Consider the following 24,027-nt stretch of genomic DNA (forward strand, 5'->3'; position numbering starts at 1 on the left):
GTGTTCCCCATGTGCCATAAACAGAATGTCTGCCAGAGGAGGTAGGAAGTCCCCGCCAGTGTCCTGTCATTATAGCATCCTATTGCTTTTGTTAATGTCAAACTTGAAATGGGTGCTCAGAAAATATCGTTTGCAGTTGAATTGCAAAATAAACTATTTGCACTGTAGGGTAAAGCTGCAAAGGTGTGCTAAGGGTGCACATTAGTGAAAAATAAGATCAAGTTCAAACAGGCAACATTTTCAAAATACTTGAACAACTCCTGTAACTCAGCACAGAAATCAACCAGCCACCTTTTTTAACAGGCAAATGATTTACATAAAGATTTCTACAAAGATACAAGGTAGTCAATACATAAGAAAGAGCTGAATCAATTTTTCAATTGTGAGGGAAGCATAAATCATAAGTGATGAATTTCTGTCTCATTAGGATGGCTACTATCAAAACACCAGAAGAAAATATTTTTAAAAAATATTAAAAATATTTTAACATAGCCATGATTTGGAGAACTCAGAATCCTCACATACTGTTGGTAGGAATTAAATGGTACAACCAGTGCCCCTAGAGGTGTAGCAGATATGGCTGCTGTGTCAGTAGGTGGCAGAGGGGAAAGGCGACAACTATGTTCCTACAACTATGAATATCTGAATGATTAGTAGCCTAACATTCCCTGAAAAATGTGAGTCTGAAATAAGCACCAGTCCTGCCCTGAGGAGATAGACTGAGAAGACCTCTAGACAAAGCACCATGTGGCCCAGACAAGGAGCTAGCCTGAAATAACAACCAGTTCAGCACTGCACAGGCCTGGGGTTGGGGGGTGGGTGGGGGAGGGTCAGACCGTGCCCTAGATGACACTGCTATAGCACTCCTGAGACCTACCCCTGACATGACTCCAGACACTCACTATATGCCAGGTGCAACTAAGAGAAGCAAGTTAAGTATTGGAGAAATGAAAAAGAGAGAGAAACAGAAGAATGTGGGCACAATAAAGAAAGGCAGAACAGGAGAGTCTATGAGTAGCCAGTGGTGCCACCTGGAATCATCCAGGCCTGTGTTTCCATTGGTGGCCACATCTGAATCCACAACCCTGTAGTAGCAGGGATCTATTACCACCAAAGCCCAGGTGGATGACAATGGTCTGGGCTGCCATCCAGGATGTTGATGTCTAAGTGCCTTGCAGAACTGGCCTTATCCCTCACCTGGGCATTCTGGCAGGGGTTGTCATGGGGACATGAGAGGAGGAGAGCTGAGCTTTCCCTAGCCAGATGCAGCACGCCAGCTGCAGTACTACTGCTGTGCCTAAGGATACAGGATGGGAGAGCTGGCCCTGCCACGCATCTCCCACATACTGGCATGAATGAGGGAGAGATACCCTCCTCCCTGCTTTCCACTTCCTACCAATGGCAGGCAGGAGAGTTGGCCCCAAGGTCATCAGTGCAGGAGAGCCCCTCACCGTATCTCATTGGTAAATACTAGGTAGCAGAATGGGTGTAAAATTCTTCTCAGAACAAGCTTCTGTTTCTTGAAAACAAATTATAGCTAGTTATATGAGTACCAGATCCATCCCTTGATAAGCTCAAACAAGTAGACAGGAAGCAACAGGAAGTACCCATATCAGTGATTACATGGCATAATGCACCATTGGAATTAGACTCGCCTGAATACTGAAGAAGCTGTCCCTGCAGAAAATACTGCACACTTCTGGCTTTCTTCTGTGGGGCAAAAAGAAATGAGCTGACTTAATCATGGCATTAGATTAAGCTCTGGGAAAGAATCAATACACATTATTCAAATGCCTCAAGTCCAACTTTGTAGTTTATTTAACAGGATTTATGAGAACAAAATTGGAGAATTCAATAAATTAAATTATCCCCTCAAATTCCCACTGGAAAGAAGAGGAATCTTCACTAATAGAATTGAGAATTTATTTATTAGAGAAGAAAGTTCTTGATTCTCAGGGGTATTCCCAGCTCATGGAGAAGGAACAATGTTCAAAGACAGAACCAAGGCATCCACAGGTGGAGAGTGGAACAGAGCTCAGGACTTGGGAACAAAAGTGCTATTTTCTGGGAAAGAAGAATCAAAAACCTTTACCTTGGGCACAAACTCTGCAGCCGGCCCCACGAGACCCAAACACAGCTCCACCCCCAGACACTCCAACACACCCAGGATCAAAGGTGAGGAGGACACAACATCTGTCCCCAATACCATGAGTAATTAGGGTCTGCAGGACCCAGGCACACAGGAACTCCTGCAGAACAGTGGCACGGGTTCCTTCTACACTGTCTGGGCTGGCACCTTGAGCAGGCCTTGGGTGCAAACTCCACAGCCAGCCCTACAACACCCAGAGGCAGCTTCACCCCCAGGTGCTCTAACAAGCCCAGGATCAGAGGCTCACAGGATCCCAGGAGCTCAGTCACAACAGGATCTTAAGGTGCCAAAGGCAGCTTGACTCCCAGGAGCTAGGACACACCCAGGATCATAGGAAGGACAAGCTCCAGTAAGACATAGCCAGGGTAGGTAGCAGTAGAGATAACCAGATGGCGGGAGGCAAGCACAGGAGCATAAGCAACAGAAACCAAGGTTTCCTGGTATCATCAGAACCCAGTTCTCCCACCATAGCAAGTCCTTGATATATCAACACACCAGAAAAGCAAGATTCAGATCTAAAATCACTTCTCATGATGATGATAGAGGACATTAAGAAGGACATAAATAATTCCCTTAAAGAAATACAGGAGAACACAGGTAAACAACTAGAAGCCCTTAAAGAGAAAACACAAAAATCCCTTAAAGAGTTATAGGAAAACAGAATCAAACAGGTAAAGGAAAGGAACAAAACCATCCAGTATCTAAAAATGGAACTAAGAACAATAAAGAAATCACAAAGGGAGACAACCCTGGAGTTAGAAAACCTAGGAAAGAGATCAGGAGTCATAAATGCAAGCATCACCAACAGAATACAAGAGATAGAAGAGAGAATTTTGGGTGCAGAAGATACCATAGAAAACATTGACACAAGAGTGAAAGAAAACGCAAAAAGCAAAAAAGCTCCTAACCCAAAACATCCAGGAAATCCAAGACACAATGAGAAGACCAGACCTAAGGATAATAGGTATAGAAGAGAGTGAAGATTCTCAACTTAAAGGGCCAGTAAATATCTTCAATAAAATTATAGAAGAAAACTTCCCTAACCTAAAGAAAGAGATGCCCACGAACACACAAGAAGCCTACAAAACTCCAAATAGATTGGACCAGAAAAGAAATTCCTCTTGTCACATAATAATCAAAACACCAAATGCACAATACAAAGAAATAATATTAAAAGCAGTAAGGGGAAAAGATCAATTAACATATAAAGGCCGACCTATCAGAATTACACCAGACTTCTCATCAGAGACTATGAAAGCCAGAAGATCCTGGGCAGATGTCNTACAGACCCTAATAGAACACAAATGCCATCCCAGGCTACTATACCCAGCAAAACTTTCAATCACCATAGATAGAGAAAACAAGATATGCCATGACAAAAACAAATTTACACAATATCTTTCCACAAATCCAGCCCTACAAAGAATAATGGAAAACACCAACACAAGGAGGGAAACTATACCCTAGAAGAAGCAAGAAAGTAATCTTTCAACGAACCTGAACAAACATAATTCTACCTCTAACAAGAAAATTAATAAGAAGTAACAATCACTTTTCCTTAATATCTCATAATATGAAAATTAATATTACCAACATATCCTAATCTATTGAAATTCAAAAATATGAGGAATTAGAAAGTTGTTGGCTGTCATCCTGTGATCTCTCTAATTTGGTAATGGGAGAAATAGGTCCAATATTGTACAATCCATATATACTTTCTGTTTGTTTGTACATGACAGGGTTTTGCTGTGAGCCCCATAATGGTCTTGAAATCATGCTTCTCCTATCTCAGCCTCTCTATTAGTAAGATTGTTTATTTGATGTTTTTATACTATTCTATGGTTTTCAGAACAGCTTACATATTTCAATATTATTTTTACAGCCGAAAGAATTGTAGACAATTAATTTGGGAAGTGGCTTGTAAGAGAACAGCAAAGAGTGAGACTGAAGGCTTTGCTTGATATTTATAATTATTGTGTCAATTTTGAAGAAGAGAACTTTATAAGTTACTCTTATTCTGAGATGAATGCTTTTCAAAATCATCACAGCCAATGAACCAGAATCTTACCCTCTCCTAACTTCTGTGCCACCATCCAAACAGAACCTTTGTTCATTGAAACATCTGATGAATGACTTCATGGATAGACCATCTTAATACACAGATCATTTTTAAATTTATTTATTTTTATTGTTTTATTAGATAGTTTCTTCATTTACATTTCAAGTGCTATCCCGAATGTCCCCTATACCTTCCCCCCCACCCTGCTCTCCTGCCCACACACTCTCACTTCTTGGCCCTGGCGTTCTCCTCTTTGGGGCATATAAAGTTTGCAAGAACAAGGGGCCTCTCTTCCCAACAATGGCTGTCTAGGCCATCTTCTGCTATATATGCAGCTAGAGACACAAGCTCTGAGGGTACTGGTTAGTTCATATTGCTGTTCCACCTATAGGGTGGCAGACCCCTTCAGCTCCTTGGGTACTTTCTTTAGCTCCTCCCTGTGTTTCATCCAATAGCTGACTGTGTGCATCCACTTCTGACACACACCACTTCTTAAATGAATGTAATCTGTTCCCTGTGGGCTGAGAATGACAACTATCACTCAAGTCAAATAGCTTTGATGATAGCAGCAAAACTGTATCCAAAAATCGTGCCTACAGTTCATTCCTTGACACAGCAGAACTGTCAACTCTTAGCTTATCTACTACAGAGGTAAAATCCTTTGGTAATTATGAGGGACATTCAAGTACAGCCTTAATACAATGAACTCCAATGTCCAAAAACTGTTCTTATTTTGTGTTTGTACCACAGTAAGAGCCAAGATTTTAAGCCCTACTAAAAACAAAACAAACAAATAAGACTTTATCTATTTATGTTCATTTAAAAAACTAATAGTGATATATTATTTTAAAATATCATAAGTTAATATATTTGAAGTTATTAAAAATTTATTTAAATGTATTTTCAGTATTGCTGTAGACAAATATCTACATAAGACTGTCCAACTGATTGTTGATTTATATCAAACAACTTTTATAATACTCATTTTTATTATTACAATATTTTATAAATTTTAAAGAATATGATAAAAATGAAAGGCTTTGAAGGGGGCTCTTTGGAAGGAGTTGGGGTACAAAAGGGAAAGAAGAATGTGATATAAGTCTATTTACTCAAAATATGTTTTTAAATGTTAACAAATTCAGATAAATTGAAATTATGTATCTTTTTTCATCATAATAAAATATAACTTAAATCAAAGAAAAAAATCACTGGTAAAGTTTTTAATAAAATTGATTTACATGTGGATTACACTCCTAAGATTCTCTCCCTCAATATTTAAAACAGTGTCTTTATCCTTATACTATTAATCCACAGTCCACTCCAGAGATTTTTTCACTGTTTTAACAGATTAGTTTTGTTTGTTTTGTGAGGTGTTGGAAAATACATGGAATCATACTGCATGACTATTTTTAAATATATCTGAATTTTTTCAACCTAATCATTTTTCAGTTTGCTCATGCTGATGTGGATATTTATAATTTGTTCCCCTTTACCACTCAATGCCATTCCCAGCTAATAAGCATATCAGTAGTCATCAAAGAAATACAAATAAAAACCATGCTGATGGGTAATGGCAGCTCTAAGGTATGGCAATGGCAGGTGCAGATTGAGAAGCAGATATTGGGGTAAGAGTGTGATATGGAAGCACCTCTCTACAAAACAATATGATAGTTTCTGGGATCAGTAGACATTATAACCCCACAACCCCATCCCACTCATATATCACTGTGGAAAATGTTCATAGTGGCTGTGGGTATAGAGGTCCCAAACCTGAAACAACCCAAATTTCTATAGACAGGAGCATGGATATAAAAAAGAAGAGCGAACTGGGCACTGTAGGTATCTAACCAGTGGCTGTCACACTGCATTCCTAAAGTGTCTAGTTTCATAGGCCCTGCATGGAAGACAGAGTAGTTAATTTATGGTCCCCATATGAGGAGACGGAGGTTAAGAGCTTGAGTCACACAGTCAGAATGCTCCATACTTGAAACCCAGGTCTTATCTGTGTGTTCTTAGACAAACTTGGGTCTCTAACTCTATAAGAAATTTGTGTGGCACAAACCACAAGCACCATGAGACTTAGAGGAGAGCAGTGATAAGTGTACAGGGTAACATGCAGCATTTCAGATGCTGCATTAATTAATCAAATTAATTTCATCTATCATTATCATTAACGCCCATGTCTAGTAAGAGCAGGAAGAAAGTCACAAGCAATTATAAAGCAGGTCATCCAAAATACTAAATAGAAATAAGATGTGCTTCAGGGATATGCAGGAGGAGGCTAGCATGAGCTAGAAAATTTTGGTCAGATTTTTCATTAGATTTATAGAGCTATTATCATGAGCAAATCATCAGGAAGAGGCAACATAATGCAATAAAAAAACCATCAAGTCTGAGTCTCCAGAGCCTCGGGTTTGATTTTAGTCTCATCCACTGAGGAGGAAATAGAATTTTAGGTTAGAAATGTAATCCTTCTAAGTTAGAATGCCATCGTTCATAAATGATGACAGATCTTCTTTCAGAAGGTCATAGTGGATTACAGAGAAAAGCTTCAAAAATTGTTAGCACAAGAGCATTATCTAAAGCCCGAAGCTGTGACAATCACCCTAACTGAGTGGGAAGTGTTGTCCACTTGCATCTCTTGGGAATGAAGCTGGTATGTATCTTTTCAGAGAGCGTAGTGAACAACAACAATGACTCTTAGATAGCTAGTGGTCACTTCAAGAATCTAGGAGTCCTTGTAGCCAGAAAATGAGCACACATAAAAAAAAATGCAAAATTCTAGTTCTAAGTGGTCTCAAACTACACATGAAGTCGCAGCTTCTGGATCCCTGAATGAACTTAACACCAACTGAACAAAGAGGGTTAGCCAACCCCCAAAAGGCAGGCCTTGGACTCTCCAACAACCTGTGTTTTTGTTTTTGCTCAATAGCATGAAGGAAAAGAACCCAATTATGAGAGCAAACTTAGTTTTGCAAAGGAACCCACTCTTCTATGTGATGGCATTCCCCTAGCTTTTGAAACCCCAACCCCTAGTCATCTCCATTTCTATCTCACCTACAACTGGCATACAAGACTCCCACAGCTGCCACTCTCATACAGGTGGTCCTGTTTTCTTGTCAGGTAAACCCACAGGGCCATCTGTCACACACACACACACACACACACACACACACACACACACACACACAGGTAGCCTACACAGTCCCTGTCCCTAGTTTGGCATTCACTCCATACACTCAACATACTGTCTTTACATTGCCTCAAGGTCCAATTGACTGGGGGAGTTTTTAAAAAAATATTTTACTCAGATGGCTTAAGAATGTCTAATATAAATAGCCTAAATGTTCCAGAATATTATGAAACTCTGGAGTGGGAAAAAAGGTCCAGGAGTACCTGCCTTTACAAACGTGTGTTGTTCAGAGAATGCCAGCTGCATTTCAGACCTGATATGGCTAACACATGTATTGATGGTGATTCCTGTCATTTTACTTCCATCACTTCTCCTGTATTCTCCTATTCGATGCCCTAGTTTATCTCTCCCTCTCATTCCATTTGCCATCCTTGTCTATGCCCTGGCATCTATCCCTGTAGTTACTTCTGCAAGACTTCTTTGAGCTTAGGTCATGGGAGGCACAGATTCAGATCAGAGTATGGGATATTTCATTCCAGTCCTTCCCTGCTTCACTGCCATTACAGCAGTGGCTGCCTTCTTCCAACAGCTGACTGTCAAATGGTCTCTGCTCCAAGAATTAGCTCTCCCCATGCTCCACAATACTGGTACCCATCAGAACAGTGGTAGTAGCTTCTTCTTCATGTGCATGATGTGTGTTCCATTTCCCATCTCTTCCCACTGAGCATCCTCTGATGAACATCTCTGGTACCATCTCAGTCAGAGCCTGCATCTTGCTAGGACTCTAATGATAAAGTCATCTTCAACATCACCCTCTTGGGAATTAATATTCATTGATTTGCCTTCCCGTCTCAGACCATGTTAAATGCTTCTCTGACATGAATCCATCCACCTTGAACAGTAACTACATCAGAAAAAAAAAAAGTGCTGTTTTACAGATGAGAAATCAGACTTCACAGTTTTAACTACCACATCTCAGGAAATACAAGGAGCAAGTGACCAAATCTGGATGAAAACCCAACTGCTTCCACTTCCATGCCTATTGTGACCATTTCTAGCAGCTGTTGATGCTAAACATCAGAGTGTCTGAATTACTAAAAATCTAGATCCCCAAATCTTATCCAAGGTGACTTGTAAAAGAAATCAACTCTGCATGTTTTGTTGTTCGGTTTTAGAACCAGGGTCCCACTATGCAGCTAACCAAACCAAACCAAACAAACAACCAAACAAAAGAACCCAAAACAAAAAGCTATGTCCTCCTGCCTATGCAATTACTGTACTAGGACTTTAGTCATCACCATGCCTGGCCTAATGCTAAGGCTATAATTTGACCAGCAAAATTGACTCAGTGTCTATCCAGGCTATGTAGTGCATGGGCTGGCAGTGAAACAGGCCAGTGTGGGCAATTATAATTCGCAGGGCTAAACAAATTCTTTCTCTCATTTCCTGATTTGTGTGAAAGCCACTACAGATTAGCCAAAAGCTAAAAGGACAAGAGGAAAAGGGAGCCCATGAAAAGAAGCAGGCACGGGGCTTCAGTCAATTAAGTACTTCCCATGTAGATAAGAAGACCTGGGTGTGGTCCACCACTACCAGTGTTACAAAGCTGGGTACAGAAGTCTGAGCCTATAATCCCAGAGCTTTGTTCAGGTACCTTTTGAGTCCCAGGCTCACCTTGCCTCAAAAAGTAAAGTGTGAAGTAGAGAGCAATCAAGAAGGACACTCAAAGCTGACTTCTAGAATCCACATGTGGATGCACACATGCATGCATGCACACACACACACACACACACACACACACACACACACAAATCAACTTTTTAAAAGAAGGCAGCTAGTCAGTGGTGGTGCATGCCTTTAGGTGCAGCACTAGGGAGGAAAAGCAAGTGGATCTCTGAGTACAAGGTCAGACTGGTCTGCAGAGCAAGGTCCAGGATAGCCAGGGTTATACACAGAAAAACCCTGTCTCTAAATAGATAATTAAATAAATAAATAATAGGTAAATAAATAGATAATAAATAGAAGCATGCAGCAGGATGACATGGTCACACTGATTGACCAGAGACAGCAGTGACAGGCCAGTGTGCATCCTGAATGATGACTCTTGCAGCTTCTCTTCCTGTTTCCTCACCAGTGACTTCAGCAATTACTAGACATGTTGTCTATGAATGAGACTCATTCAACTGACATAAGGAACCCAAACTGTGAATCTAGCTTTACTAACCTTACCAATGGGTTCTCATTGTTTTGCCTTAGACACAGAACCCTCCATTGTGATCTGCAGGCCTCTGCATAGCCATTCTTCTCTTCAGCTTCCATGAAAGCTACACTGTCCATCAGTCACAGTGACCTTTGTGCTTCTCTGTTCTGATCAGCACACAGTGATGTCACAGCCTTACCTCCTATATAGACCACTTGCCCTTGCAGCTAGTTAACATCTATCCATCAAGTCACTTTCTGAAGGATGCTTCATTTGATGGCTGACTGACCTCTTGGCTTACATAGGACAGCACTTTACAGCTACCACATTTTAAACACTTACCTAACTAATGTTAGCCATTCCAGTAAACACACTGGGACAAAGAATTGTGTCAAATCCTGATGGCTGTCCTATTGATTTCAGAACCCTGCATAGCATGTGTCCCACAAGAGACACTCAAATGTTGATTAAATATATGATTCAACACCTACATACAATAACACTGTGAAAAAGTTTTTCAAGCGTCATTATTCAGTTGCCATGGAATGAATGACAACAGTAACAGTGAGCAGGTGACTGTTGCTTAGGAAGGGCTGATGCACAACAGGGGAGGCAAGAGTATGGGCGGCTGTATGCACAGCACCTGGGACCACACGATCCACCCAAGAGGAGAGCCCGGTCCTTCTGAAGCCCCAGCATCCATTTCAGCACCTAGAAAAATGCCTAAAAGGTCAGTAACATTTGACTCTCCTTTATAGGGTTTCAGTAAACTTGTAGATATAGTTCCAATCTAGTCATATCCCTAAGTTTGCAGCCATGATATTGAAAACTTGCTGTCTCTGGCCATACAAGTCCGGATTAAAGTTAAGTTGGAGAAACAAAGAGAACGAACTTGAAGCTTTGCCTGTGAACTGAAAATACGGAATTACAGAAAGATCTTTGATTGCCTCTTGAGATATAATTGCAAATTAAACTTGGTGCTGATTTCTACATACAGAGTAGTCTTCAAATGTATCTTTGATGGGAGAAACTTTCACATCATTCAAATGTGTAAACTGGGTCTAACAAGTGAAAAATGTTTCTTTTCATGGAATCCCATTTAGGATACCAACTTTTCGTTTAAAAGCAGTATCAGAACACTTAACAAGAATAAGGTATTCTGCCAGGCAAGAGGTGGAATGTAAGGGGATAAACTGTTGATCTCTGGCTTGTCTGGGTGTTCATTTTCTAATGGAAGAGACAGAAAATCAATCAGGGTGATAAAAGCCAACACGTGCCATGTGGCAAGTGCACATTGTGAAAGGAATAAAGATGGCACATTCCCATCCTAAGTGCACATTGTGAAAAGGGAAAAGATGACATCTCCTCTATCCTGCCATACATCCTAATGATGTAGAGGTTTCAGAAAATCAGGAAGAACTCACAGAGAAGAGCCTTGGGGTCCTAACACATGGTATAGGTAGGCAGGCAGTACCTACAAAAGAGAAAAGTAAAGCTTCCCCATCATAAAGCAGTAACACCCCTACTACTTGATGCCAAAAACAGATCGCCAATCCAAAATTCCCTTCTAAGGATGTGCCAACAGCATTCTCCTGATGACCACACCTGTTGCTCTTTGTCTTTCCTAGCCCTTTGAGGGTGGGAGATATGAAAAATCGTGCGAATTTTGATGTACTGCTTATAAAGCAGCTCTACTCTTCCTGTCTCCCATAGGGCAACTTTCTACCTACTTCAGATTAGCTGGTGAAATATTTCCCAAATACACCTCAGTTGCCTTGCTTTATGAGGCTCAAAGTCTCAATAATCTCAAGTCCTAACCCTGGAGCCTTACCTTCGCCCACTGTTTTCTTTTTTTTTTTTTAGTTTCCAACTGTCTTTGCTTGAGTTCTTCCATCAAGCCATTTCCCTTACTTCAGGGACTTACTCAGTACAATGCTCCCTCTAATGAAAGCATGCCTCCTCCTCTTTCACTGATTCATGAGTCTTGTTCCATGACCCTGATTGTAGACAAGGTTAACCCTTCCCTTTGTATGTGTTTCTGTTGCTCAGTAAGGCATTATCTGTTTGTTATCTGTCTTTTTCACTAGACCCTAAGCTGCAAGAGAACATGTCTCTACACCCACTAATGCATCTCATTCCCAGATAAGGGAGGTAGACTAAATACCTAGAGGAAACGAACTTAAAGCTTAGCACTCTATACTGTTGTATAAACAAGAATTCATTATTTTCATCTTTCATCTGAGTGGCGTTCCAGGTCTGCGACAGCTTCACTCCATGCATCCATGTCGTAACATGGAATGATGAAAGCCCCAGCATCTACAAGTGGCTTCCTATAGCTAAGAAGTGCTTTTGCCTTCCATCTTCCTGGGCACAGAAAAGCTCACAGAAAAGTGTTCTCATTTGTTCCTTTCCGAGTTGAAGGAACTGAAGTCACAGGGCCATATTAGAACCAGGAATATGAGGATTTGTTTTGTTTTGTTTTGTTTTGTTTTTTGTTGTGTGGCAAGTACTTGCAACGACATCTGTTGAAAACAATAATTTAAGACATGTATTGCTTTATGCAGACATCAGTGTCCAAACTTGAAAATCACTTTATATCTTTTATTTTGTTGGCAGTGTTTCAATATCTAAACAACTGGCTTCAATAAAAGGTAAGCCATGGAAGGGTTGGCATGTATGTCTTTCCTGCTCCATAACAGCGGGCCAAGAGTTAAAAATTAATAAGATCAAGAATGCCCAAGATGTGAGATAAAACATCAAACAAGAATGCCCAAGATCTGGATAAAGCACCAACCATTAATGAAACTCTTTTTCTCTCCATGCCATTTGGATTTATGCTCTTTGTGTGTTTAGGGGTTAGTGATATAGGGTAAGTACACATATGTATTTAATACCAAGGGAGTCGGGTATTAGGGGACTTGTTAGCCTGGGAATATTGAACAGGGCCTTAGGAACTGTCACATCTGTCTATACTACCTGTATGTGGTTGGACAGAAGATGCATGTTCAACAAGATGCCTCTTTTTCACTTGAAAAAGTAACTTATATGAGAAAAATTTCTAAATTGAGGTGATTCTGATACCTCATGGAGTCAAATGTGGTGATTCTATGATACTAATTTGTTAGTTTTTCACCAAATCCAGTACTTAATGTGTACTGCCCCATGCTTTAGGGGAAAAAAAAGAGGCAAACACAGGAAATGGCTCTGAAGTTGTCAGTTCAGCTTATGTCATGTATTCTGAGACCCACAACATACCAGGGTCTGAGAAAAATTCTAAGGAACTTACAATGGTGTCATTCTTAGCTTGGACCTGCCCTATCCCACATGGTACACACCAGCCATAGAGAGATACTGGGGCAGTGCTTAATCTGAATAAATATTATAAAGCTGAAAGAAATTAATAAACAGGAATAAAATCTCATGAACTTAGTATGAACTGCCTGTTAACATTTTTAATATATCGAGTTGAATAATATATACTATTAAAATCAATTTTACTCATGTCTTAGTCTTTTAATTTGTCTACAAGAATGTTTTAAATTACTATTGTGGTTTGCAGTCAATGTCCTTGGGTAACACCAATCTAGGAGACAGCTGAGATAATAAAGAGTTTTAAGTTTGAGATTTATGGAGACGCTATGTTCAGGGAATAAGAGAAGTACAACCGAAGGGCCCATTGCCCCTTCTGAGAGTTTAGGAAAGACTCCTGATGAATAGTTTTCTGAAAAACAACTCTTAGAAGCAGTGAGAACTTGAGAATGGAGGCAGTTTAGTTTCGAGTCTTTGGGTAAGTTATTTAATCTCTCTGCCTCAGTGTCCTCATCTGTAAACTGGACCTACTTCAAAGGATTGGCCCACACATTAAATGAGTTAAGTCACATACACTACTCAGTTTTCACTGCTGTGGTCTATTCTAAGAGGTCAGTGTTGTTCTGAAGCCCAGATCAAAAGCTGCATGTTACATTTTCATGAGATGCATAGCGCAGGAATGAACTGTACATAGTTCAAAATTTGCTCCAATGGGCTATGGTAAAGAAGAGGATAACATAAGGTAGTCCTGCGAGCTGTTTTTCACCCATACCCATGTCCAAAGCCAAAGACAAGACAGTCAGTAAAAGCTGCCTTTTTTCCTAACCCAACGTGGTCCTTTAAAATACACATTTAATAAATCATGACTGTACAAGGCAGAGAGAGAGAAAGCTAGATGGCAACCTGCTGGGTTTATTAAGGGAAGAAGCAAACTGTGAAGATGGGACACAAAAAGGCCTTAGAAAAATATCTTCCATGTTGGTAGGACAAACAACTCTTTTCTATATCTTAATTTAAATATTTCTAGCTCTATTTTTACCAGGAACATATGCTATTTTACAGTTGGGAGAAAACCGTGTGCTTTTAAGAGAGGTAGGACAAGAATGTGAATTTGTAAAGTCCAGATGGAGTCCCATTCAGAGAAGCAGACTTAAACTCCACCAGGGCTGGGAAACGCCTAGCTTCCACAACCAGCAGGAGTGAGCTTGCAGAGACTTACTCCAAAATAGCTGGTCTTTCTGTCAGCTTTGCAGTTAGGGGGACCCTTCCATCTCTAAGCAGTGTGCTTTTACTATGCATAATCTCTCCCAGAGTAGGTTTCTGATATGTAAAACTAAGACACAAATAATACCCACCCCTGTGGGTGTGAGGAAGGATTAAATAAGACTATGTTTGAAAGGCCCTTGAGCAGTATAACAAAGGAAGGTGCCCATCATTTCTAAGGAACTCACTCAGAGCCTAACCATTACTCCTTCCTGACCAGGCAGGCACATCCAGCAGAGTATCACCAACCTCTGTGCTCCAAGGACACTCTCAGACTCAGTAGACAAGCTCTTCCTGGACCATATCTACTTTTGATTATTGATCAATAAATTGACAAGTCCAAATTTATCATAGATTTATTTCCTAAAGAAAGTAATGTGTTCCATCCAGGCAACCACTTCTTCAAAACAAGACATTGTACATAGGATTCATTCTTCAGCATCTTAAATTTGACATCAAGGTTATTAAAAATGGACAAAGTAGCACAGAACATGTGTACAGGTGCATGCACACACACATATGGATGGGCAGATCAGAACATGTGCGCAGGTGCGTGCACACACACATATGGATGGGCAGATCAGAACATGTGCGCAAGTGCGTGCACACACACATATGGATGGGCAGATCAGAACATGTGTGCAGCTGCGTGCACACACACATATGGATGGACAGATCAGGAGCTATAAGAAATATGCCCATCCCCCAGTATTTAGTGAGCAGTAACATGCTAGACAGTTCCTGGAAGTGGCAGAGATTGGCGAATGAGATAGCTAGGGATAGGGCAAGAAAGAGCTAAGAATGGAGGGACATTTCTCTGAGGTTGGTATCCCTGGAAAGCTGACATTTTGGATCAGGAGAAGCAGAAGTTACAAGTCAAAAACACAAATCACAAGAGCATAAAATTGAGACTTTGGAAGCAAAAGGAAGACTGAGGAGGAGGAACGAACGTAAAGTTAGTTTCATGGCTGTTCACGTAACAAATGGTTACAAGGCACAGTCCAAAGCACTGCAGATTCTACAGGAAGCAAAGCAAGCAGAGAGTTGCCTGAGTGCATCAGCTCAGATTTTTGATATTTCCAGTCCCAGCTCTCCCACTTACTGGTAACCTGTCACCAGCCAAGTCCTATTTGCTCTTCACTGATGAAATGATAGTTTGAAGGAGAAATCAAATGCTTGCCAAAAATCGAAGACATTGATTTGCCTCCAAATTGGTCTTTAGTGCAATTTGTATTAAACATCCCAGTAGGTTTCTGAAGACCAGCAAACTTAGTCTAATTTTTATTAGAAAAAAAAGGCTCTAGAATAACGACAACAATATGGACAATGAATGAAGTAACAAGAGCCACTGTCCGGATTGGTAAGATTTTGTTTATAGTTATGGTTACCAAGACAGTAGAATGTCAGCAAAGATATAGAACACAGACTCAAGGAATTGACTAGAGGTCTGAAAATGCACACATGCATTCTCTCTCTCTCTCTCTCTCTCTCTCTCTCTCTCTCTCTCTCTCTCTCTCTCTGTGTGTGTGTGTGTGTGTGTGTGTTTCACACTCAGACATTTACACAGTCTCTCCCTCCCTTCATCCTTCCCTGTCTCCTTCCCACCTCCCTCCCTTCTCTATCTGCCCCCCGTACACTTTTGAACTTTTACCAGTACTTCTCAGTCATTTGTATTTCTTCCTTTGAGCACCACCCATCCAGTTCATTAGTGCATTTATTCATTGGTTGACTTTTTACATTGAATTTTGAAGGTCTTATAGGTTCTAGAGATTAATTCCTGTCAGTCACAGTCTTCCCTCCACTCTGTAGGCTATGCTTTGCTCTGAAAATTGCTTCTGTTGCTGTACAGAGGTTGTTGTTTTTTCATGGTACACAATCCCATTTTATCAATTTTTAGGATTATTTGATGTGCTATTTTGGCCAATTTCCTGAAAGTTCTCTGCTGATAATAGTGACATACCCCATTAATTCCAGCACTCCAAAGGCAAACACAGGTAGATATGTGAGTGCAAGGCCAACCTGGTCTACAGAGTGAGTTCTAAGACAACCAGGGCAACAGAACATCTGTCTCAAAAGAAAAAGAAAAAGAAACGGCCTGTCTTTCTCTACATTTGGGTATTACATTAAAATCTTTGATTGCTTCTTTGCTCTATGTTGTTGCTGCTGCTGTTGCTTTAAATTTTATGTGAATTGGCTTTTTCCTGCATATGGCTGTATACTGTGTGTGTACCTGATGTCTGTGAAGGCCAGAGAGGCTGTTAGATGCCTCAGGACTGGATGTCTGTGAAGGCCAGAGAGGCCGTTAGATGCCTCAAGACTGGAGGCAATTGTGAGAAGCCATGCTGGAAGCTACACGCAAGCATTCTGAAGAACCAGTGCTCTTAAACTCTCAGTTGTCTTTCTAGACCCTTAGAAAATTTTTGACAAAAAGAGTTCAGTGAAGGAAATGCTTTCAAGTACTGGTACTGGAGCAATGGGACATCTCCAGATGAAGCAAAAACATGACCTCACTTTGAGTCACCTATTTTTATTCAAAATTGAGTTGTAAAAGATTATTAACTTAAATGGAACATAAGGGATTTTTTTGTGGGGGTGGGGAAAAGAAATCTTTTAAAAAAATAATAAAATGATTCCAAAAGAAAAATTGGACCCATCAAAATTAAGTACCTTTCCAATGAAAAAGACCATGCTGAAAAAAAAAAAAATGAAAAAACAGCAGGTGGAACATGGGGTAGGATGGTTCAGTGGGCTAAAGGTCCTTGTCATGCCAGCCTATTGACCTGGGTTCAGTCCACATGGTAAGAGAAAACTGACCCCTACATTTTGTTCACTAATTCCACAGTTACACAGACCATGGAACACATGCATCCTTGCTTAAACACACACACACACACACACACACACACACACACACACACACACACACACTAAAAGAAGCAATTTAAAAGATGATTTACAGACTAGGAGAAAATGTTTAAAAATCTCTTATGCTATAATGACATATCTTAAGTAGACAGAACTTTAAAAGTCAAAAATTCTAAACTTTCCATCTAAATATGGACAAAGCTCATTAATAGATTTCAATAGATATTTCACCAAGAAATGTACACAGATGGTAAATAAACACACAAAAAGACTTTTTTTAGCATAGCTAGTCATTAGAAGTACAAACAAACAGCATACTGAGATATTCTTAACACCTGCCAAAGTGGCACAATAAAAATAGTGATGAAGCCAAATGCTTGAAAGGAAGAAAAAAAAAAACAGATTTTTAAATGCATTATTAAATATATAAAACCCAAATATGCATTTATATTTATATGTATCCTCTTGATTAATGCTTATTTATCTACTAAATCATGAGACACATATGAGCAGAGTTCATATTTAATCTTGTCACTCAATGTACTGAGCATTCATTGACTCCATGATGGCTGCACGTTGCCAGAACTGACAGCTGTGAGATCTATTGCTCTTCCTCTTACCCATTCACTCATGGCTTTGACTAGCCCTACTATGCAGCAGACATTGGTGCTATTAGGACTACAGGGAGAAAAACAAAGGGATAGCCTCTGGCTTCATGGAGAATGTTGTCTAGTTGGAGAGAAAGGTCAACAAGGCACAGCTATAAAGTGTGATTGTCTTGTCCCTGCAGATGTATTGGTGCATAAAGTTGTTTAAATGGGTCTTTGCATCTTTGTGTGCATTGGATGCTGCCCTCTGGGAAGGAAGGGATCAGCACTGTCTTCCCCATCAAAGATCCTAAATTAGAGAAACTAACTGGAACATCACAGTGTTTGAGTAAAAGCTGATGTGAATGTTCCTATGTCACAGCTTGCCCTGATGCCATTACTTTTATCACTTGAACTGGCACCATCTCTAACAGAATATAAATTGAACAAAAAACAGGACTTGAAGTTTTTACACCGTGTCTCTTTAATTCCGAAAGATACGATTAGCATAAAGTAGGTGCTCAGTAAATATTTACTGAATAAGTGAATGAAAGTATATCTTAGAAAACCGAGGCTTAGTGGAGTAAAGGGCTTTCCCAGGGCCACATGGTAAGCAGGTGTCATATCTCAGCCTACTAGCTCAAATGCTATGAAAGGAACCTTCATGCTGTATTGCTTAAAGATACGGAGTCAGATAATCCCAAAGAGGGATTAATTAAGAACAGGGGCAATGTGCTCAAACACTGGGTCACATTGACGCAATTTCAAACTTATTCCCCCCAGTTCCTGTGGAAGACACATCCCTGTGTCTGCACAGAGCATAATTCTTATTCTGGTTCTTCACTGCATATTTCTTCTCTCCTAGCTTTGAAGAAGGCGTCAGATCTGGAAAAAGCCATTGCTACTATTGCTCTGGTTTTCAGAAATGCTTCTGACCCTGATGGTAAACTTGGGAAAGCCACTGCCAAGAATCTGCTACAAACCCAATTTAAAAAATTCACAGAGGTAAGAGAATTAACTGCATGAATAAACAAGCTTCACACCAAACAGCAAGGAACTCCAGCTCTAGAACGTCATCGTATTATTTCAATCAGTATATCCTGTATACTGTATAATTCAAATAGAATATCCTGTATCTAAGTTGTCCACTGAATTTGATGAATGAGCTAACATGTGGGCATGGTGGCTCAGAGTTGGAATTCCAGTTGAGTAATCAAATGGCAAAATATTGAGACCATCTTGCTATGAGAAACCAAAGAAGGGATTCTGAACATTAAAAACAAATGTAGTGTTTGAAGTATGAGCAAAAATTACCTGCTATATTATTTAATTTTTCTTGACACCTTCCACCATTGATTTACATGATTTCATATGCATAGGTTCATACTTTGGGGCTATGCTGACTTATGAAACTCTTACAAGAAAGAAAAAAGGATATACCCAAGCCTAAACCACCAAGATTTACTCTGCTCCCTGTGATGAGCAAGAGTCTGGTCTGGTCTAACAATATATATATATATATATATATATATATATATATATATATATATATATATATATATATATATATATATATATATATATATATATGTGGTCTATAAGTTCCTAGTATGCTCTGGGATCTTAAAAAGATAGCAATTGTCTTTCTATATGTGTGTATATATGTATATGATTTTTAGTGTGCTAAATTATATAAAATAGCACTTGCTGAGAAGAGCCAGATTAATATTATAGCTTCCAGTGATCCAGTAGTTCTGACAGTGTATGTGTATATGTATGTGTGTGTGTGTGTGTGTATGTGTACATATGCATGGTATAGCATATATGAAAATGACTACAGGGATCTGGAGAGATAGCTCAATAAGTAAAACACTTGCTACACAAGCATGAGGACCTGAGTATGAACCCTCAGCACCCATCATAGCAAGCATACCCAGCGGTCCTAGAATAGGATGGGAGTTGGAGTCAGGAGAATCCCTGTAAGCAATCTGGCCCCCTATGTGGGTGTACTGAAAGGTACGCGACAGAGAGCCTGATTCAAAAGAGGCAGAAGATGAGGATGAACATCTGAGGTTGTCCTCTGACTTCCAAATGCACACCTACCTGCATTACACATACAGTACACATATCATCTATACATAACACAATCACACCCCTCTTTCTACACAGAAAAACATAGAGACAGACAGATAGACACACACACACACACACACACACACACACACACAAAGTAGAAAGTAATGGTAATGAGGCTTAGCATTCTTTGAGAGTTATGCTTACATTTTTTGTTAAAATATTTTTCTAAATACTCTATATTATACCTTGTGTTTTTCTAAGGAAAAACTATTTTTAAGCAGAAATACTTGGTAAAACTTGAGATAAACTGTTTGGGGAGGTGCTTTTAAATAAAGGGGTGGGAAATAATCCTGTTGTCATATTTGCCTGCATCTGTTGCCAAAATTAATTATGTATACCAGAGAGAACAAAAGTCCCTCATCTGGGGGTCAGGTCTCTGGAGGGTATTTAACAAGCATAAGGAGGAGTGAGTGGGACATCATCCTGATGTAAACTGTCACACTTCTAAAAATATCATTCATTAGGGAAGACACTCTCAGCTTCATGTCCTACAGTGCCAGTAAAACCAAATGATAGCTAGTTTCTCCAGTAGACACACCCTTGCCTTAATGTAATCCCTGTGGTGCAGATCCAGGAAGCCAAGCCTTATTTCAGGGCAACAGAGGGGATGGTTCATCCAAGGGCATCCTCTGCATCAATAGTGCTGATTAAACTTTGTCAAACATGTGAAATGAAAACCCTGCCTTAGCCAAGCAGTGAAGCTCTCTGTCACTAAGGCAGGTGTGTGAGCACGAGTGGCCGTCAAATAGCTCATGTTGTTGTGACCTCCAACCGTAAAATTATTCTCCTGGCTACTTCAAAACTGTAATTTTGCTACTGTTATGTATGAATCATAATGTAATTACCTCTTTTCAATCCTTGTAAAATGCTCATAGGACTTTGAATGGTTTGCGACCCACAGGTTGAGAATCACTGTTTTAAACCTCCTGCAAAGGGGGTGAGAAGTCCTCTGGTAAAATGTGTGGCACCATTTTGCTAAGCCTGGGTCCTAAAGAGAATGTTACCTTTCTTATAAGCCTAAGCACAATTTCTAGTCTTAAAACATAATCACCAGTAAAATACAATAAAACTAGCACCTGTGAGCATTGCCTAGAAGATATTAAAACAGAATGACTGTTTAACCTTTCAGTGAGTAGAGCTTAGTAGCCCCCCCCCCCAATCCTTCCATATGCAGAACAGAGGGAACAGAAAGACTTACACTTCCATTATCTTTGGGAAAACTGGGCAGTCACACCAAGAGAATTCTATCTTTTATTGAACTCTGACCCTTTCCAAGTACTGTTCAGCTATCTTGTAGCAAATGGTCAAGAACTCCTTTGACTCTGGCTAAATATGTGGCCTGTGGACTGCCAGCCTATAGAGACAGGATGGGTTTAGATTGTAACAGAATGTGCCATCATTCCAAAAGTGTCTCAAGCATTCCTGGAACTTTTGCAGCCAGTGCACAGATGAGCATTTGTGGTTAAACTGAATGCATACACAGCTATGCACCAGAGTGACTCAGATGACATTTCTGTGCTTAATGTCAAAGTTTCCAGCTGTTGTTCGAAATGTTTGAAACTGAAAGGGTTCTCCTTTTATTTGCTGTTCAGTTGTTTTCCTGCAGTCTATGTATGACATCTATGTGCCTGGGTATGATTGACAATCAGATTAATTGTTGAACAACCACACAAAGCAATGTGCATTCTTCTAGCACAGTCTATTCTGTGGTTCTGAATAATCACACAGCCCAGGGAGCGCACAAGTGATACATCCTAAAGTGAAGAGGTTATTTATTTAAAATCTGAAAGCAGAAAATTCTGTGTCTGAAGAAAGGCAAAATAACTTACTAATTAAGAATATAATGAGTTCCAGGACAGCCAGGGCTCTTCAGAGAAACCCTGTCTCAGAAAACCAAAAAACCAAAAAAAAAAAAAAAAAAAAAAGAATATAGCTCTGGAATCCGGCAGATAAGGCCACAATCTCAGCACCACAGAAAAGGCTGCTTACTTTGAAGCAAGTTACTTAATTCTCTGGTAGTTCACCGCAGCTTGGGTATAATAAAAGTGCATATGCAGGAAGATCAGTGTAAGGATTTTCAGAGACAAACCATGGAAGAATTTCCCCAGTGATGGCACTGGACATGCTAGATTGTTAATAACATATGTAGTTTTATTTACTACCTCTAAATATGAAGTTTATATACAAGAGAGGTTCACTTACTCTTTGTTTTCAGAGAGAAGAAACCAAACCAAAATACCAAGATGTCCTTTCTGAGCTTGAGGAGCACACGGAAAATAAGCTGGACTTTGAGGACTTCGTGATCTTGCTCCTGAGCCTCACCGTCACGTCAGATCTGCTACAAAATATGTGGAATGAAAATACTATGAAATAAACAAATTTAAATATGTGATGGGCAAAATGATGGCCAAGGCTGTGCCACATCATTAAACGTGTCTCTATCTGATTTATAACAAGTGTGGGACTGCAACTCTCTTCAGAAATGTTTGAATGCTATGATTTGTGACATGATAAACTGGATACCACTTTTGATGAGTAATGAGCAACTTAAAGGCATTTCCTACTGAGTGTGGAATCACATTTATTCATTGATCATGAAATCAAATTTGTGAGCATTTTCCTGATAACATTATTGTAAAAATGCAGTAATGAATGGCCAGATAACTCCTTCCCTTTCTCAGGTTTACACAATTCCAGAAGAAAAAATAAGACATACAACAATAAATTCTGTGTCTATGTTTATGCAACATTGTGCATGTATTTGTGTGATGGTAACTGCACATGTACATATGGTAAATAGAGGTCAATCTCCAGCGTTCTTTTTCATGTGATCTCTACCTTAATTTTTTAGCTTTCATTGTCCTGGGGCTCACTGAGAGGCTAAGCTAGTGGATACATGATCCCCTGAGATTCACCTGCCACTACCTCCCCAGTGCTGGGACTTTCCCCAGGCCCAGCGTTTGTAAGTGAGTTCTAGGGATTGAACTCAGGTCCTCATGCTTGCATTACTGAGTGATTTAACAAATGACCCATCTCCCTAGTTCTGAACAACTATTTAATAAGTTTAAAAGACACTGTAATTATAAATATAATGAGGGTTACAGAATGATAACTTAGTTTATTACAAGAACTTTTATTCAAATATCAGACCCTTACGGGCCTATTCAAAAACAAAAACAAAAAACAAAAAACCTGAGGTCAGCAGTTGCCAGAGTCTGAGTTGAAAGTGAGATTGTCTACAAAGGTACACATGGGAGTTCTTAAGGGCATGACAATGTTTTTGTTACCCAAGTAAATGCATTTATAAAACTCTTAAAACTTTACACTGAAATGGATAAATTATATGTATGTAAATTATGAATGATATCTAAATAAACATGAGTTTTATGAACCTTCCAGGTTTGGTATTGCATACCTTTGATCCTAGCACTTGAGCACAGGAGGATCAAGAGTTCAAGACAAGTCTTGACTGTGATACATTAGACTATAGATATGCATGCACACACACACACATACACACACATGCAAACCACAAACATGTGTACACATAGACACATGTGCACACACATACACACACATATACACATGCACATACATACACATATACACACACACTCATACACACATATACACAGGCATGCACACATACCTACACACACATACACACACTCATGCACACACAAACACACATGTGCATGCACACATATACATGCCATATGATAATCTCTAAGATAGAGTCTCATAAAAGCTTTTATTCATGCCTGAGGAGTGCAGGCCTTCAGGGGGTCAACACAATAGATGGTGACAAATATTCACGTTCCCTCAGAAAGGTTACTAGACACCAGGTAGAACACAAGCCTTCCTTGACCATGTGCTTTTTCTTCAGTCTTTAGAGAGGGCTATGCATTTAGTTGCCAGCCTCATGATGATTGAGGCTTATCCAAGGAATCCATCCAGGGTCAGGATCTCATCTTAGTGCAGGGAAGGAAAGAGAAGGCCTTGTGTTCTAATCACAGCTGCATTCCGCAGTGCCCAACACCTGGCACTTACCTCACTTCTCCTGCCAGTTAACTCTTAAAGGAAGGCACAGGGTAAGAGTCACAGTATATACCTTCTAGAAGTTAGGATCCAGCAACTCCCTTAGGAAGATGTAACAGTTTTTGAGCATATTTGCAAAACACCTGGTAATACCGTCTCTCTCTGCTCCCTTACAGGTGTGTATGCCTATGATTTGGCCAGCATCACCTAAGATGGAGAGATATACTCCAATTCCAGGTAAAAGTTTTTCAACTCAAGCTCCTCCCATTTCTCTGGGTCTCTGGGCTA

At 39.9% G+C, this 24,027-nt stretch overlaps 1 protein-coding gene and 1 pseudogene across 1 annotated transcript; both read left to right on the forward strand.

The window, feature by feature from the left end:
* Nucleotides 1-552: 552 nt before the first annotated feature.
* LOC115064621 lies at nt 553-666 on the forward strand (annotated as a pseudogene).
* Nucleotides 667-10,147: 9,481 nt separating this feature from the next.
* Nucleotides 10,148-22,857, forward strand: Sntn (sentan, cilia apical structure protein). Its single transcript, XM_021204125.1, has 4 exons — nt 10,148-10,271; nt 12,158-12,192; nt 18,431-18,570; nt 21,917-22,857. The coding sequence occupies exons 1-4, from the start codon at nt 10,162-10,164 to the stop codon at nt 22,073-22,075; spliced, it is 444 nt and encodes a 147-aa protein (XP_021059784.1). The 5' UTR covers nt 10,148-10,161; the 3' UTR covers nt 22,076-22,857.
* Nucleotides 22,858-24,027: the final 1,170 nt, after the last annotated feature.

This window comes from Mus pahari, chromosome 8 (genome assembly GCF_900095145.1).
Source record: "Mus pahari chromosome 8, PAHARI_EIJ_v1.1, whole genome shotgun sequence".
Classification (NCBI taxonomy): Eukaryota; Metazoa; Chordata; class Mammalia; order Rodentia; family Muridae; genus Mus; species Mus pahari.